The sequence below is a fragment of the Ursus arctos genome, unplaced genomic scaffold (assembly GCF_023065955.2).
Source record: "Ursus arctos isolate Adak ecotype North America unplaced genomic scaffold, UrsArc2.0 scaffold_9, whole genome shotgun sequence".
NCBI classification, from domain to species: domain Eukaryota; kingdom Metazoa; phylum Chordata; class Mammalia; order Carnivora; family Ursidae; genus Ursus; species Ursus arctos.
The window spans coordinates 55,087-71,226 of record NW_026623111.1 but is presented as its reverse complement, the minus strand read 5'-3'; the positions used below and the strand labels follow the sequence as shown (position 1 = coordinate 71,226).

Genomic DNA, 16,140 nt, shown 5'->3' with positions numbered 1-16,140 from the left:
ACATAACTTCTAGAGACCTGCTTTCAAGTAAAACAGGAGAGGAAAACAGGCGAGAGGAGAGAAGACGTGAGAATGGCTATAACAGGGGCACCTGGGTGGCTCAGTCCATTGAGCGTCTGCCTTCAGCTCAGGTCATGATCCCAGAATTCTGGGATTGGGATCGAGCCTGGTCCTGCTCGGTGGGGAGTCTGCTTCTCCCTCTGCCCCTCACCCCAATCATGCTCACTCTCTCACACACTCTCTCTCAAATACATAAAAATCTTAAAAAAAAAAAAAAAAGAAAAAAAGATTGGCCATAACTGGCCCATAACCACTGAAACTGGGTGGTGGGCTTGGGGGTTTAATACACTGTTTTGACTACTTTCGTATGTCTGAAAATTTACATAATAAGGAGTCTTTAGAGGCATTTAAATGTTTTGATCTGGGATTTACCTAGGTTCAAAGAATGAGATAGATTTTCCCATCACTTCTGGAATGCCTTCTCTTTTCTACATTAATGTGAAATGCCACCTTTTGTCACCAAATGCCCAGATCTACTGGGGTCTATTTTTGGCCTCTTGACTTTGCTCTACTGGTTAGCGTGACTGGCTCTTGCCAGCAGTATTTTGAGAACTGTAATTCTGTTAACACTAATACAAGGGAGGCCACATTACACAGTGGGTTTTACCCTGTAGAAGAAGGAAAAGAATTTCAGAAAACCATTCTCTCCATCCAGCACCCAGGCCTTCTTGCACCTGTCTCCTCTCCACTGGCCCCAGCAATGTGCTCTGTACAGCTAAGCCACCTTTCACACATTCAATCAACAAATACTGATGAGACGGCCACTGTAGGCCACTAGTCTGGGCTTGAGGAATAGAATATGAAAGAACAGGCAAAGTCCCTGCCCTTCACGGAGCTTACATCCTGTTAGCAGGAGGAAGACAATAAAATATACCTGCTCTCCCCTGTGTGGAGGTCGAGCAGAGGCATGAGGTCAGAACTCTGGGGGTGGGCAGTAGCAGGCTGGGGGTGTATGAAATCACATGGTACACAACTCAGAACTGCTTATTTTTTAACACCTCAAGATTTATTTTTATTAGAATAAGCAACAAACATTTACATGAATCTGTAGGATAAAAATAAGCCTTCAAAGACCTATCAGGAAGGTGGCATGAGGAGCTCTGTGGATCTGCTTGCCAGGAAAACAAGCATAGCTGGTAAAAATTATAAAAACCACCACAAGAATTTATAGCTTCTGGAAACCATCTAGGGACATACAGCAAATGAAGAAATCTTTGTTCAAGAAAATCTCCTAAGCTTGGTAAGAGCAGGGGAGTGTGAGGCACCTGAGGAACCATGACTCACTCCCTACCCCCTGTAGCTCCACGGGACAGACTCCACTCTGAGAGGACAGAGCAAAGAACACGGGGCTCCCTCACCCCTGGGTCCCTGTGGGGTCTCTGAGCTCTCCTGGGGAGTAACAACCTGCCAGCATTGCCCATCCTCCTCAGCTATGTGGGGTAGAGGCTCAATCCTAGCTGAGTGGCTGGGAGCTCCCTTTTTCTGCCCAGCCCCATACAGAATTTCTACCCCAGTCTGCTTGCAGGGTAGAGGCTGCCCCCAGAAGAGGCTAGTGGAAAAGATCAGAGGCTACTACACAGAGCCCCCAAGAGAAAGGGACTGCTGTCACTGCCCGTAACTAGAAACCATGGCTCAGAGATTTTGCCCAGGGCAGGCCACAGAACAGAGCAAAGCTCCCCACGAAAGAACTGACTTTGTCTGAAACAGAAGGTGGTGAATTCAAGCCTAGGAATGCTCTTGAAAACAATGGAGATCTTGGAGGTGGGCAGCTGAGAGGAGGCTGGTAGCTTCATGATAGCCACAAGCTAAACCACAGGCCAGCTGGGCGCTCACAGAGAGGGTCAGAACCATCTCAGAGAATAGCCTCGAAAATAAGCCCGCAAAGGGGCTCAAATACAAGATCAGATCGTGGAGCACATTTATTATAGGTTGTCAAAAATAAGGCAATCAGCTGGCAACAAGTGGAGCCTGACAGCTGGGTGTGACAGCAACAGAGGCAATAACCTAGTACAGCTACCACAGAGAGAGACAGGCACAGGGCGTCAGTGGGACCGCTGTCACCAGGGCGGCTGTGCCAGCACGGGAGCCACAGCAGACTCCATGCTGCAGGAGAGAGAATTCACTGAAGTGGTCTAGCCATGCCTTTCAGCAAATAAACAAGGGAACAGCCCCGAGGGTGGGGGTGGGGGCGGGGTCAGCATCCAGAGTTGCTACAGTGTATTATTTGAAATGGTCAGTTTTCGCTGAAAACTATGAGCAATCATGCAAAGAAATAGGAAAGTACGACTCAGAAGAAAAAAGAACAGAACCTTCCAGTAAAGGGCGCAGATGCTAGAGGTAACAGACAGACTTTCAAGCAGCCACCACAAACACGTTCAAAGAGCTACAGGAAACTACACATAGACAAGTAAAGGAAGGTCTGATGACAATGTGTCATCGAATAGAGATTATCAACAAAGAGACAGAAATTATAAAGGAAAGAATCTATGGAAACTGTGAAGATGAGAAATATAATAACCGAAATGAAAAATTCACTATAGTTGCACAACAGCAGATTTTGAACTGGCAGAAGAATGACCAAATTTAAAGGCAGACTGATAAAATTATACAATCTGAAAAACAGAAACTTTCCCAAATTTGATGAGAACCATTAATCTACCCATCCGAGAGGCTCAACGAACTCCAAGTTGAATAAACACAAAACAGACATATATAACAAAAGTGCTGACAGACAAGACAAGGGAAGCCCGGTCAGACTGAGGATGTCTCATCAGAAGCCGTGCAGGCCAGAAGGCAGTGGGACAGCACACCCAAAGTACTGAGAGAGAGAAGACGGTCAGCTCAGAGTCTTCTACCCAGCAAAACTACCTTTTAAAAATGAAGACATACTAAAGACATCCCAGATTAAAAACAAAAAACAACAAAAAAGAAACTATTTATTGCTAGCAAACCTGCATTATAAGAAATGCTAAAGGAGGTTCTTCAGGCTGAAAACAAGAGACTCCAGATGTTAATTTCGATCCATAAAACAAGCAGAGATCATCAGTAGTTACACAATTATAAAGCAGCATAAGCACACATTTAAAAAGCCATTATATAAAGCATACGTATAGTTACGTCCTCAGTTTGTAACACAGAAATGTACTGCACTTGGAGTGCTTGGGGGGCTCAGTCGCTAAAGCGTCTGCCCGAGGCTCAGGTCATGATCCCAGGGTCCTGGGATCGAGTTCCACATCAGGCTCCCTGCTCAGCAGGAGCCTGCTTCTCCCTCTGCCTCTGCCACTTCCCCTCACTCATGCTCTCTCTCTCAAATAAATGAATAAAATCTAAAAAAAAAAAGTACCATATGTGACAGTAACAGCATAGAAAAGGTAAGTGGGGCAAAGCTGTACTGGAGAAAGAAAACAACACCACAGGAAAACATCTGTCCAGGGGCGCCTGTGTGGCTCAGTCATTTAAGCGTCTGACTCTTGATTTTAGCTCAGGCCATGACTTCAGGGTCCTGGGATCGAGCCCTGCATCAGGCTCCCTGCTCAGTGGGGAGTCTGCTTCTCCCTCTCCCTCTGCCCCTCCCCCTGCTTGCACATACTCTCTTGCTCTCTCTCTAAAATAAATAAATAAATCTTAGGGAAAAAAAAAAAATCTGTCCACAGAAAAACTTCCCAAAATGTTCACAGCAACATTATTCGTAACAGCTGAAAAGTGGAAACAACCCATATGTCTATCAACAGATGGATACATGATGTGGTCTATCCATCATGTGGAACATAATCCAGCCAAGGAAAGGGATGAAGTCCTGATGCCACTACTACCTGGATGAACCCTGACAGCATCACGCCAAGTGAAAGCAGCCAGTCACACAAGGCCACGTACTACAAGGTCCATTCACAGGAAATGTCCAGAAGAGGCAAATCTACAGAGATGAAAAAAAGATTAGCGGTTGCTGGCAGCTAGGGGTAGGGGGGGTAAGTGGGGGTACACTGTCCTGAAATTAATGCTGACTCTGAGCGAGCTACTTGCAGTGCAGTCCTGGCTCATAAAATAAGCATAATGAGACAACTGAACACAACCATTCCTGATACAAGTACACAAATGACACTGTCCGCACTGAGGTCAGTGACCTGAACAGCCCTGTCAGTGCCCTGCACACGCAGCCTCCCTGGCTGTTCCCGGCACTGAAGACGCGGTCAGGCCTCCCACGGAGGACATTCTTAAATACCCATCTCGGAGGTGGAACACTAGCACTTTAGTTCAACAACAACCCTAACACCCCTACAAGAAAAACCACCGGCTTAGTTGTCTCTTTTGCTCCACAGACCACAAGACCCCCGAGGGTGGAGGCTGCCCACAGTGCCCAGCACAGTGCCTGGCCCACCGCAGGTACGCGGCACACCTGTGCTGGATGCATGAGTGGACAGGGCATTTCTGGCATGGGGCTCTCGTTCAGTAGGGGAGCCGCACGGGACCCAGCTTCGGTATGCAGTGTGGGAAAGCCAGGTCTAGAAGGCTGGTGCTCTGACTGGTAGTGTGTGCGCTCCCTGGAAGACAGGTTTCTGCAAGACACCTAGAATAGGAAGGCTCAGGTCCCAAGAGCTAATGACTTATATCCTAGGAGATCAGATGTCCGAGAGGAGGAAGTGTTGCAAAAAGATTGAAGGAAACCAACGGAGATTCTTCCCCAACCAATCCTTGCTCGAGTGGGAGATTCATTCATTTGACAACCCTTTTTGGCACCCATCACATACCAGGCAATGTTTGGGCCCAAGGCAGGCAAGTACCAAAGAACAAAACAGATCTGGCCCTGCCGACTGTAGCGTGAAGTGCAGAGAGGAGGTGGCTGTTACATGATCACACAAGTCTGTAACTACAATCTAAGCCAAGAAGCAGGGCAGCACACGTGGACTGCTATGAATGACGAACAGAGGGAGGGCAATTTAGTTTCATGGATGAGCGAGTGACAGCTGAAACCAGGGATGAGTGGACAACCAGGCCAAAGGGCTGACGATGATGGAGTTGGGCACATGGAGAAGAGCTTGTCACCTGGGGGACCCGTGCGAACGGCAGAGGCCAGGACACACCGACTAATGGTGAATATGGTTCAGGATGAAGCTGCGAGGTAGGAAAGAAGCCTCACATAGGATTGTTACTTGATCCAAAGTTCAGCTACTGAAAGGTTTTATGTATGGGAGATTGGGGTTGGTCTAGAATGTGGGGAGCAAGGGAGAAGGAGGGTGAAGGCAGACGCCCACATTTCCACCTGGAAGACTCACTTGAAGGTGCCATCTGCTGGCAGGGGAATACGAGAGGGCAGATGGGACGTGCAGCTGTCGTAGTTGCTCGACCTTTGGGAGACCCAAGTGGAGGAGTCAGACATGTAGCTGAGCAGACAGTCTGGAGATCGGAAAAGAGGAAACAGCTACAGGGATCAACCTGACAAGTGTAGAGCCTATTCATGGCATTTAAAACTACGGGAGTGGACGAGATCATCTCAGGAGTGAATGTAGAATGAAACTAGGGAGAAAGTCCAGAAAGAATGCCAGGACCAGGAGCTAAGCTAGCAAAGACCAGACAGCAAAGCAAGAGGTGGGAAGAAAATCAGACAAATGGGAGCTACTAGAACTAGGGGTCAGAGATGCCCAATGGTACTGAAGGGTCACGTGAAAGGAGCCCGGAGAGTGTCCAACTCAGAGACAGCCGGTGAGCGAAGCGGGCGTGCTGTAAAGTGAGGAGGCAGAGGCGGTGCACGGTGAGGGAGAGACAGGGCACACGGCTGTGAGGCAAGTCGGCCCGTGTATGTTTGGGGTGCAGAGTTGGGCTGTCTTAATGCTGACAGGCCCCTGGTTAGTCCTGCTCCGACTGATCCTATGACTCCTAAGAGTTTCAAAAGATGGATCGTTTATAAAAATTTTAATTATTGGGGCACCTGGGTGGCTCAGTTGGTTGGGCGTCTGCCTTTGGCTCAGGTCGTGATCCCGGAGTCCTGGGATCGAGCCCCGCATGGGGCTCCCTGCTCAGTGTGAGCCTGCTTGTCCCTCTCCCTCTGCCCCTCTCCCCTGCTCGTGTTCTCTCTCTTTCTTTCAGTGTCTGTCTCTCTCTCAAATAAATAAATACAATCTTAAAAAAATTAATTATTAATGTTTCTTTCTTTCAGTTCATATGTTTTCAGATGTCTTGAAGATACTGGTAATTTTCATTAACAGTTCCAGATACCCAGGCAGTGACATTCATACAACAAAATTCCTAAAAAGAATATTTGTATTTTAAGAATCAGGACAAGAAATGTAAATTCCAAATCCTGGTTGCCCCTCACCCTATTAATTTTCATCCTCACATTGCTCAGGATATTTCAAACTTGCACAGCTTCCAAAAAATGATTTTTTAAAATTAAAATCAGTCTACAGAAAACAGATACATAAAATACAGTTTAAAATACATTTCTAAACCCTCACCAGGTTTTCTTTCAAATGCAGAACTGATTAACATCAGAGCGGTGTTAAGCTCCTCCACGGAAGAGGCCCCATGACCTCCTGTTTCTGACATGCCATGATCACCACAAAGCACCAGCAAATTGGGTACAAGAGTCTCTCTCTCCTACAAGGCAAAGGAAAAATATTTCAATTGCATTCAGACTGAGGAGAATAGACGACCTTGTTAAGGAAACAGCTGTAGATTTTACCTTTACTTTATAAATAGTAGCTCTTTACAAATGAGTTAGACTTTTTTTTTAACCTACGAGCTTACAGCTAGATCAAAGGGTGAAAGACAAATATCATAAATAAAACAAACGGAATCGTAGGGAGGTCATGGGGCACAGGAGGGTTATATTTAGGGCCTCTCAGGCAGAGGATTTGGGCCTGGTTTCTGTCTTTGCCACTGCTGAGCTGTGACAGCCTAGGCACATGCCTTGTCACGCCTGTCTCCTTACGTGTCACATGGGATTGGCTCTCAGCCTGGGAACCAGCCAAGGGACTCTGCTGCTCCTGGATGTTCCCAGGCAGGCTCTGCCTAGCTCTTGCTACTTCGTCACCTGGAATGCAACTTCACAGAGGGCGTATCTGCCCCTCCCTCCCTTCAAGGCTCTGCTCCCATCTCACACATCCTGAAGGACGGCTGCTTTCACCATTCTGCTTCAAATTACAGCTTCTCTCTCAGATGCCGTTCCCACCTCCTGCTCTGTTTTCTTAGTGTACTTATGTACTTGTTGATTACCCTCGTCTGTCCTTCCTGTCTACAGTATAAGCTCTACAGATGCCTGGACAGGCGTTCAGGAACTAGTAGTGGGATGAATGGTCAATGGTGGACATAGTCAGAACTGCTGGGAGGCTGAGCTTGTGCTCTGTGCTTACAGGCGAACTGAGTGATGGTGGGCGTGGCGTTCACCTAGGTCTCAAGCCCACTTCAGGAACCTGGTATCTCCTAGGAGACGCTGGCACGGCGACACTCTCATGCTGCATGGCGCACCAGCGAGCCTTACCTCGGACAGCAGCGAGGTGTGGATCTTCATCAGGATGCTGTCCATCTCCCGGAGTTTGTGCCCGATCAGAGGGCTGCTGGGCCCAGAGACGTGGCCGATGTGGTCCAGCCCGAGGTAGTGGAGGATTAACACATCCCAATCCCCTCTTTGTAATACTTTATCCAAATGTCTCGTAACATTATCATCCACCTACAAAGGGGAAAAAGTACGTATGAACGGCTTCCTTATTTCCCTTCACCTACACTCTCCAAGGGAAAGTGATACAGTCCTTTTAAAATCTAGGTGTTTGTTTTAGGTAACAGGACTCAGAGTCCGACAAGACCAAAAAAACCGCTAAACACAAACAGAAAAATCTGTCATAAAAAAGTCAAACAAATATTAGCATTAGACGAAGCTTTCACTAATATCGTCCTCATGTTTCTAAGGTACAGATAGAACATACCATACAGGTAATTTAAATGAGAATTGTTCTAACAAAAATGTTCTGTGGGACCCCTACTGGGAATTAACTAACACTAAGCAGATGACCAAGTCCCACAGGTGCCAGAGTTCAGGTGACTGGTGGGGTGAAGCTGAAACCATTTAAGTGTGTCCTATGAGAAGGCTGTTTGGGGAGGACAGAGATACAGCTCTGAGCCTGGTCAGCCCTGACCATTCAGCTGGCCCACCTCTCTCCTGCTGAAAAGTCTCTACAAAGGGAAGGGTCTCTGAGTGATGAGACAGAGGATGGGGAAACTCACTCCTGGACAGTAACTGCTGCATGTACAGAGGTCAACTTTAGCAAAGGGTATTAATGTAAGCAAGGCTGCAAATGCTCTACCAGGCCTAGCAAACTGAGCTGGTGTGGGTTTGTCTCTGCTCTCTGGGGCCTCCCTCTGCTTCCAGGGTCAAATTTCTAACTAGAGGTCTAATCACACCCTTTTTCCTTGCTGGACACTGCACTCCCAGCACAAGGCAATGCCCTTCAGGACCAGGCTCCACCCAGCTGACCATCTGTCCTCCCACCTCCCCACTGGGGACACTGCTGCACTAATAGGAGAACCAGTAGCCTCAAGGATCCCAAGGAAGCCACGGAGTCCTCAGGCTCTGCCCTGTACCGATGCTGCCACCCCCATTCTGTCCACTTGGGAAGTCCCCACTCACTTCTCAAAACAGCTTAAATGGCTCCTTGCTGGGAAGCCCTTCCTGATCCTCCATACCCCATCAACAGGTGTTTACCTGTTCCAGGAGAACTTTCCTCACACCTCCATCAGGGTTTATGACCCTGGGTTGTAAATGATTATGTGAATGAACAACGTCTACCATCTCTCCATACCTCTCCCAGTTACTAATAAAAGCCACCTGTAAAACAATTTTGCCTCTCACGGACAGGGTATCAGACTCTGTGTAGTATGACAAAGTCTTCTCATTTTAAAAACTGACCTCTGTATAATCTGACACAAAAAATGAGGTTGTTCCATCATACTCCACAAAATGCTTTGGGAATAATTTCACCCATGTTTCGTCTCCATAAAAGATCATTCTTTTCCCAGCTGCTTTTGCCTGTGTGATCACGTTGTCTTCCAACAGTGCGGGGGAATTGAGGTTCCTGACAACATCAATGAAGCCGGGGAGGCTCCCTGTCATCAATGCCTGCAGGAGGAAACATTCAAGAAATTAGGCTATGGAATCCAAAGCACAGCATGGGAAGGAGTGCCGAAGATCATATTATGGATGAAAGAGGAGAGCATAAAACTAGGACATCCCCAATCCTGGAAGCTGGGTCAGTGGTAGGACAGAGGGGCAAGCTGCACACATTCTTGGAAAACTAGCAAACCTGATCTCAAAGACTTGGCTGTATTTCAGCCAATGAGAGGATGAAGGAGGAGGCTGTGGGCAGCTGGATGACAGTGGTGGACAGAAAAGCTGTATGTCATAGCAACTGAAGACAATGGCAAAGCACGGTATGCACCGAAAACATGAACCTGTATACTCAGCTTCCCACCAGGTCCTCACCTAAGCTTCAAAGCTGCTCTGCGTGACAAGCAAACTCCGTGTACTCATCTTACAACCTAGCAATTCTAATGTCCATGCCATGTGAACGAGCAGCCTCTCACACACCCTGGGAGGAAAGCAGTCTCTAAGCAAGAACTCTTCGAAATTCTCATAGAAAACTGGCCCAGGGATGCTGGTGGGACACGCCTGCTCCAAACACACACACACACACACACACACACACACACACACACACAGCACTGTAATTTCTGGGAGCAAACAGTGGGTGTGACACATCCCCATACCTTTCTGACACAGAATTATGTCAACAACCCCCTCGCTTTAGCACAGAGTCTAAGAGGCCAGAGTAATGGGTCATGTGTCTCCTGTGACCTGGAGTTACCCAACAACCCATGACACTGGCACCCAGGAGCCTACCCGTGCAATGAAAATAAACAGAAATCTGGATAATGCCATTAGGCATAATTTTGCCAGGTCTTAACAGCAAAAAAAGCAAATATGAATTAACCTGATTTCTGGAATGCCAAAGGAGCTTGGCAAATCCTCCTCCCAAGAGCAATGATAACATGGGATAGAACTGCCCAAAACAACCATTTCAAGACTTTGAAAACTTACCAAGGATATACAAATTGAGAAGTTCTTATCTAAGACAAACTACTGCATCTCACTAAGAGCTGTAAGCACCTGTGGTGTTTTCACATAGGCTGCTCCCCTTCCCCCACCCTTGTGATGTATGTGATGTAGTGGCCATGGGGTCCTCGAGGGGTCCATCTGACCTGGAGCTGCACTGAGAAGTCCCATGCCAGGGGTGTGTTGAAAACAAGGAAGGCCAACATCACAGCTGCCTAAGGCACCAATGCTGTTTGTGGTAAGAGACAAGCCCAACATTTAAAAATGGGATCTGGGGGAAACCTGGGTGGTTCAGTTGGTTAAGCGTCTGCCTTCAGCTCAGGTCATGATCTCGGGGTCCTGGGATTGAGCCCTGCATCGTCGGGCTCCCTGCTCAGCATGGAGTCTGCTTCTCTCTCTCTCTCTGCCTCTCCCCCAGCTTGTACTCTCTCTCTCGCTCACTCTCTCTCAAATAAATGAATAAAATCTTAAAAAAAAAAAAAAGGAATCTGGGTTAGTGGCGCCCAGGTGGCTCAGTTGGTTAAGCGTCTGACTCTTGATCTCAGGGTCCTAAGTTCAAGGTCCACCTTGAGCTCTGTGCTGGGCATGGAGACTACTCAAAAAAAATTAAAATACAAAAAAAAAATTAAAATGGGGTCTGTGGAATGAGACAGGTAACAGCAGATTTCTGTAAGATCCAACAGAGCTGAGTGCACACACAGGGCTGACTGTGCACTCTGGAGAGATCAGACAGTGCCTAGTTACCCATTCCTTCCAGCTGAACAGGAGACCCTGCTCACACAAAGTGACACGGCAGGTTTATTAGGTGCCTGAACAGTGAGTACGAACCACACACAGACCCCTGGAGAGGGTGGAAGGCCTACCGTGTTCAGGCACAACCTCTGACCAGTCACGGGCTAACCACGAACTATGTTGACCCAGGGCTGACCTTTCAGAAGACCAGCTCAAAAATAAAAACAATTTAAAACGAAAATAAGCAAATACCAGTTACTGTTCACTCCAGGGGAGACAGACTCTGCAGAATGAGTTTAGGCAAGTAACTCACTGACAAACCGACAAAGTGATAGCGACGACTACCCCTCCTGGGTGGGGGATCAGAATCAGAGTTGAGTTGGGGGTTGCATGGGTATACCACATTTGTTAAATCTCACCACACTGTACACATAAAAATGTCTGCCCTGCACTCTGTGAAAATTCTATCTCAATGAATTATTTTTTTAAAACGTGAGCCTCTCTTTCACCCCAAATTTTACTACTTATAGGTAACCAGTTACTTTGGGTAAGTACCCTCTCATACTTTTTCCTGTATGTGTACAATCACAAATATACAATGGTAATGAACTATATAAACAATTCTGCAACTTGCTTTTATTTTTCCATTAATAACACCCTGAACTTCTTTCCCCAGAAAACACACAGCTACTTCACTTCTTTTTTTTAGCAGCTACAAAGTACTCCAGTATTTGGACCGAGACCATTTTAATGGACACGTATTTTAACAAGCTTGCAATGCAAGTGCCATTTGACCTGAGACCTGAAGGCTGACATGTTGTCTAGGGGAGGGGAAGGAAGGTACAGTGGGGCTTTCCAGGGGGAACACAGCAAACTGTGAAAGCCCCAAGGCTAAAAGAGGGCAGCACACTTGGGGTATGTGTGATCTATGTGGATGAGTGACACAGGAAGAGGGAAAGCAGCTCAGATGAGGGTGAAGAGGTAAACAGGGACAGTAACATGCAGCCTCGAGGCAGGGTTTGAAGAGGAGCACCACGACCTGGTTTGTTTGGACAGGACTTGGGCACGAGGAGGTGCTGGGAGACTTTTACAGTCCTGGCTGGAGACCACAGCAGACTGGACTAGGGTGGCAGCAGTGCAGGGGCTGGCTCAGTGTTGAGAGTACCTGTCTAACCTCATTTCATACGAAGAAGAGGTCATCATCACTCTTTATATTTCTACAATGTGATAGACAGAAACTGGGCTTACAGATTGCTTTAGTTCACCTTGCCCTGATTACTAGAACAGAATCTTTTCCTGTGTTTACTCGCCATTTCAATGTCTTCCTTTGTGGATTTCTTTATATCCTTTGCCACTGGATTGTTGTCCTCGGTCAGATGCTCTTTACACATCATGGGCTTAACATCTTGTTTGTGATGTCAACTGTAAGTAAGTTTTCCAGTTTATCATTTGTCAGCCGACTTGATTTATAGTGTCTTCCACCACATAATGGTTTTTGGCTTCCATGTGGTCTAATCTGTCCATCTTTTTCCCAGCGGCTTTTATAAGGTACTTGCCTCCTTCTCCCACTAGGCTGTGTTCCCACTGACATTTCGAGGGAACACTTGGTCCCTTCACCCCAGGAAGCATGCAGGCAGCTGGGAGCCCTAGGAAGTCTAAGTGAGAGCCCAAGCCTGCCATCACCTTGGAGGTCATCCTGTGGTGGTTGTGGCCTTAGGAACAGTAGTTTCTTGCCTTCTGACAATGAAGGAGGGCTCTGCAGAGACTACTGGAAGAAGATGTGGCCTGGTCACCCTACTCATCAGTGACCAACAGAGCTCTCGATCCAGACACACATAGGCTTAGGTTCGGTTTCTGATGCCAGCTGTGTGGTTTTACCAGGTCAAGCTTGTTTCCTCATCTGGCAAGTGGAGAAGACGGCAGTGCCTGCCTCATGGAGCCTAGGCTATGGGGCTGTTGTGACAGCACATGACATAATGCCTGTGCTCTGGTGCTCACTGCAGTCAGTTGGTCAGTACCTGCTCCTTACTGTGACTATAAACTCCGGAAGAAAGGAAAATCATTCACAAATTACTTAACACGAGAAAGTGCTATGAGGGGCATTAGTCTTGAGTCGCTAACATCAGTGTTTCGTGACAACTGCATCAACACCTCAAGATTAATTACGTCCCTTCCCTAACAGGAGGCAAGGTAGGGGATACACTCCTTAGCCAACACCACCCAATCCTACCAAATTCTAAAGCGGTGTAACCCTAACTCCAGTATCTACTTCCTGTTCTAGCTCCTCCCTGCTGGCGAATGAGGAGCAAGAACCTGCAAAGGCCTGAAAACAAAATAAACAAAATGAAGCACAACACTGGTTTCATGAAATGACACAAATGGACTGGAAATGGGAGGCCCTAAGAACCACAGTAGTCGACATGCAGGTCTAGACACAGCCTGGAGCCTGCACACCCACTTACATGCTTTCTCATAATCCTACTTAGATTCCTCACCAGAATGAAGGAGGAATGGGTTCCTTCCACACCCTTGATAGAGCAGCTAAAGAAATCAGTGCTCCTGGCGGTGAGGAGCCTGGATGCCTCTCTTCTAGCTTTCACATGACTGGTCTCAGCAGAAAGAGCACTCTTGAGAGGCCATCCCTGAGCTTCTTGACTAAAGGTACCCCACTCCCCCCTGCTCATCACCGTCATATTCTCCTTCCTGATTCCTTCCACAGCACTTATCACTTTCTGAAATTACCTTGATTATTAATATATATACTTACACATTTTCTGTCCCCTCAATTAGAAATTAAGCTCCGTAAGGATAGGACACTTGCTGTCTTGGTCTTCACTGAATCCCTCTTATCTAAAACAGTGTGTGATACACAGAAGATGCTGCTGAGTGAAGGACATACTACATCCAAAAGTTGCAGAGCGTGGGAAACTCCAGAAAGTCAGTCAATGAAAGGTGCGGCATTAACCCTTTCAATCCCAGACTGTTTTATTCATCCAGTAAACAATTACTGAGCACCTACTAAATACTGCCCTCAAACTTTGAATCAAAAGTGGCTCCTTCTCACCAAATAATAAGATGTCACATGATCGGCCATAGACTATTTTACCATACCAGCAACATATTCACAAAGTTTTAAGCTCCTCTGTCCCTTTCTGCCTCCTCCCCTTTACTCATCCTTCCAGTTTAACCTTGAGTGTAACTTCCTCAGGCAGGCTTTTCTGACCCTCAGTCTAAATTGAGCCCCTTCCCACCCCGCCCGGTAATGAGCATCACATCCTGCTCTTTCTCATCATGCATTAATCACATTTTAAAACTGCAAATTAATTCGTCTGCTCATTTGTTGAATGGTTATGTTTCTCATAGGTGACTAAAAGCTCCATGAAGGCAGATACTATTTTACCCCAACTGCATACCCATTACAGTATTGACACATAGTAGTTGCTTAATAAACAGTTCTTAAGCCAAGCAATAATAGCTGTACTCCTCCTCCTCTTCTTCTTCTTCTTCTTTTTTTTTTTTTTTTTAACATAGTTTACGGGTAAAGCACTATCCACTCCAAAGCCACACTCACTAGGCTGAACACCTCAAAGTGAGTTATACAGTAGAAACAGTGGTAACTGTTGAGGCCAGATCATGCAGGTTTGGTCATTATTTATACCACAGCTGTGGAGGACAAGTCATCTAACTTATCTGAGTTTGCTTTCTTTTTTTTTTTTTTTTTTTAAGATTTTATTTTTATTTATTTGACAGAGATAGAGACAGCCAGCGAGAGAGGGAACACAAGCAGGGGGAGTGGGAGAGGAAGAAGCAGGCTCATAGTGGAGGAGCCTGACGTGGGGCTCGATCCCGTAACGCCGGGATCACGCCCTGAGCCGAAGGCAGACGCTTAACGACTGTGCCACCCAGGCGCCCCCTGAGTTTGCTTTCTTATCTACAAAGTCAAGAGACTGAACTAGATTAAGCCTAAAGGCTCCTTTCTGGAATGTAAGTGACCCACTGATGATTAGAAAAGAGACCAGGTTAGCAAGGAGGGCACTATCTTTTGGATTAGGCTGACCTGAATGATCTGGCTCTAAATACTTTATGCTTTCCACGAAGTGTGAACTTTGGGCTACTTGACAAGAGACACAAATCATGGGTCTCAGTTCTATCCTATCTTGTCAGGCTTCGTCGGCATTTTATTGCCCCAGCCAGGTGGACAGCACTAAACTAATTTCCACCAAGTTAAAATTGGGACTCCAAGTGAAAGAGCACGGAGCCCCTTGGACCCTCCCGAAGAGCGAAACCACGACTTACGACACATCAAGTCAAACTGTTTACCTTGATTCGAGGCATAGTAACTGTAGGCAGCTTTGCTTCAGCCACAAAACTGTGGGATGCTCCTTTCTCCACAAGGTAAGTTGTGTAGGGCATGTATTTCACACCCTTTGACCCAAACACAAAATCGTCTCTCAAGCCATCTATCAGCATAATAACAACTTTTCTGAATAGAGGTGGTGGGAGCTTGGTCCAGTTGGAACTGGCTCCTAAAAATGTTTGAAAGGAAAAAGGAAATTGAATTTTAAACTGTATTTAGCACCCAAGCACCTTATAATCTACTTCTGGCCTACTTCTCCAGCATATATGCTGTCATATCTACCTATCTCAACCCAAAGAAAAGGACCTGATATCAGTAGTGTGGGGATGACAAGGAAGCAGAAGGAGCCCCAGTATGAACCATGAATTGCCCTTTGCACGGTGAGTACTGGGAAAGGCGAGTCCCTTCGTGAGATTCCTGGATATTTGACACTTAGGGAGCTTGATTCAAAACACAGTGCAGCAGGTAGGGGATGGGCAAGCGTCTACAAATTGTGTCTACGCAGTCAGTGGCTGGTATCGTGTGGACCTGGTCAAAAACGGGAGAGCCTTTACCTAGTGTGTACTGCTGGGTAGGCGAGGGCTACTGGGCGGAGTGGGGGGAAGGGGTCTTGGAAAAATGTCATAGAAGAAAACGCGGGGGTCGGTCAGCAGGAATCTTATCTGTAGTGTCTTACTGAGCGAAAAGGGTGCCTAGAAAAGGGAGTGACGCGCTGGCCGGTTCAGGGAAGGGGGCGGGGGGTGTGACTGGATGAGCAGACGTCGGGAGAGGCGGGCGCCTGGGTGCGGAGAGCTTTCTTTGCCGCCACGAGGGAGGAGAGCGAAGTGTGGCTGGCAGTGGTGGGGGCCACAAAGCTGTGCGATACAGAAAGAGGCTTCCTGGGTGTGGGGAC

At 47.0% G+C, this 16,140-nt stretch overlaps 1 protein-coding gene across 3 annotated transcripts in view; it reads right to left on the bottom strand.

Annotated features, from left to right (window-relative positions):
- Positions 1-16,140, bottom strand: part of PIGG (phosphatidylinositol glycan anchor biosynthesis class G) — a 41,990-nt gene that overhangs the window by 25,418 nt on the left and 432 nt on the right. For all 3 annotated transcript variants that reach the window (XM_026485963.4, XM_026485962.4, XM_026485964.4), the window contains exons 2-5: positions 15,212-15,417; positions 8,957-9,166; positions 7,535-7,723; positions 6,510-6,651 (exon numbers count right to left, since the gene is read on the bottom strand). In XM_026485963.4, the coding sequence (XP_026341748.2) occupies positions 6,510-6,651; positions 7,535-7,723; positions 8,957-9,166; positions 15,212-15,417 (747 nt within the window). The remainder of the gene's footprint in view (positions 1-6,509; positions 6,652-7,534; positions 7,724-8,956; positions 9,167-15,211; positions 15,418-16,140) is intronic.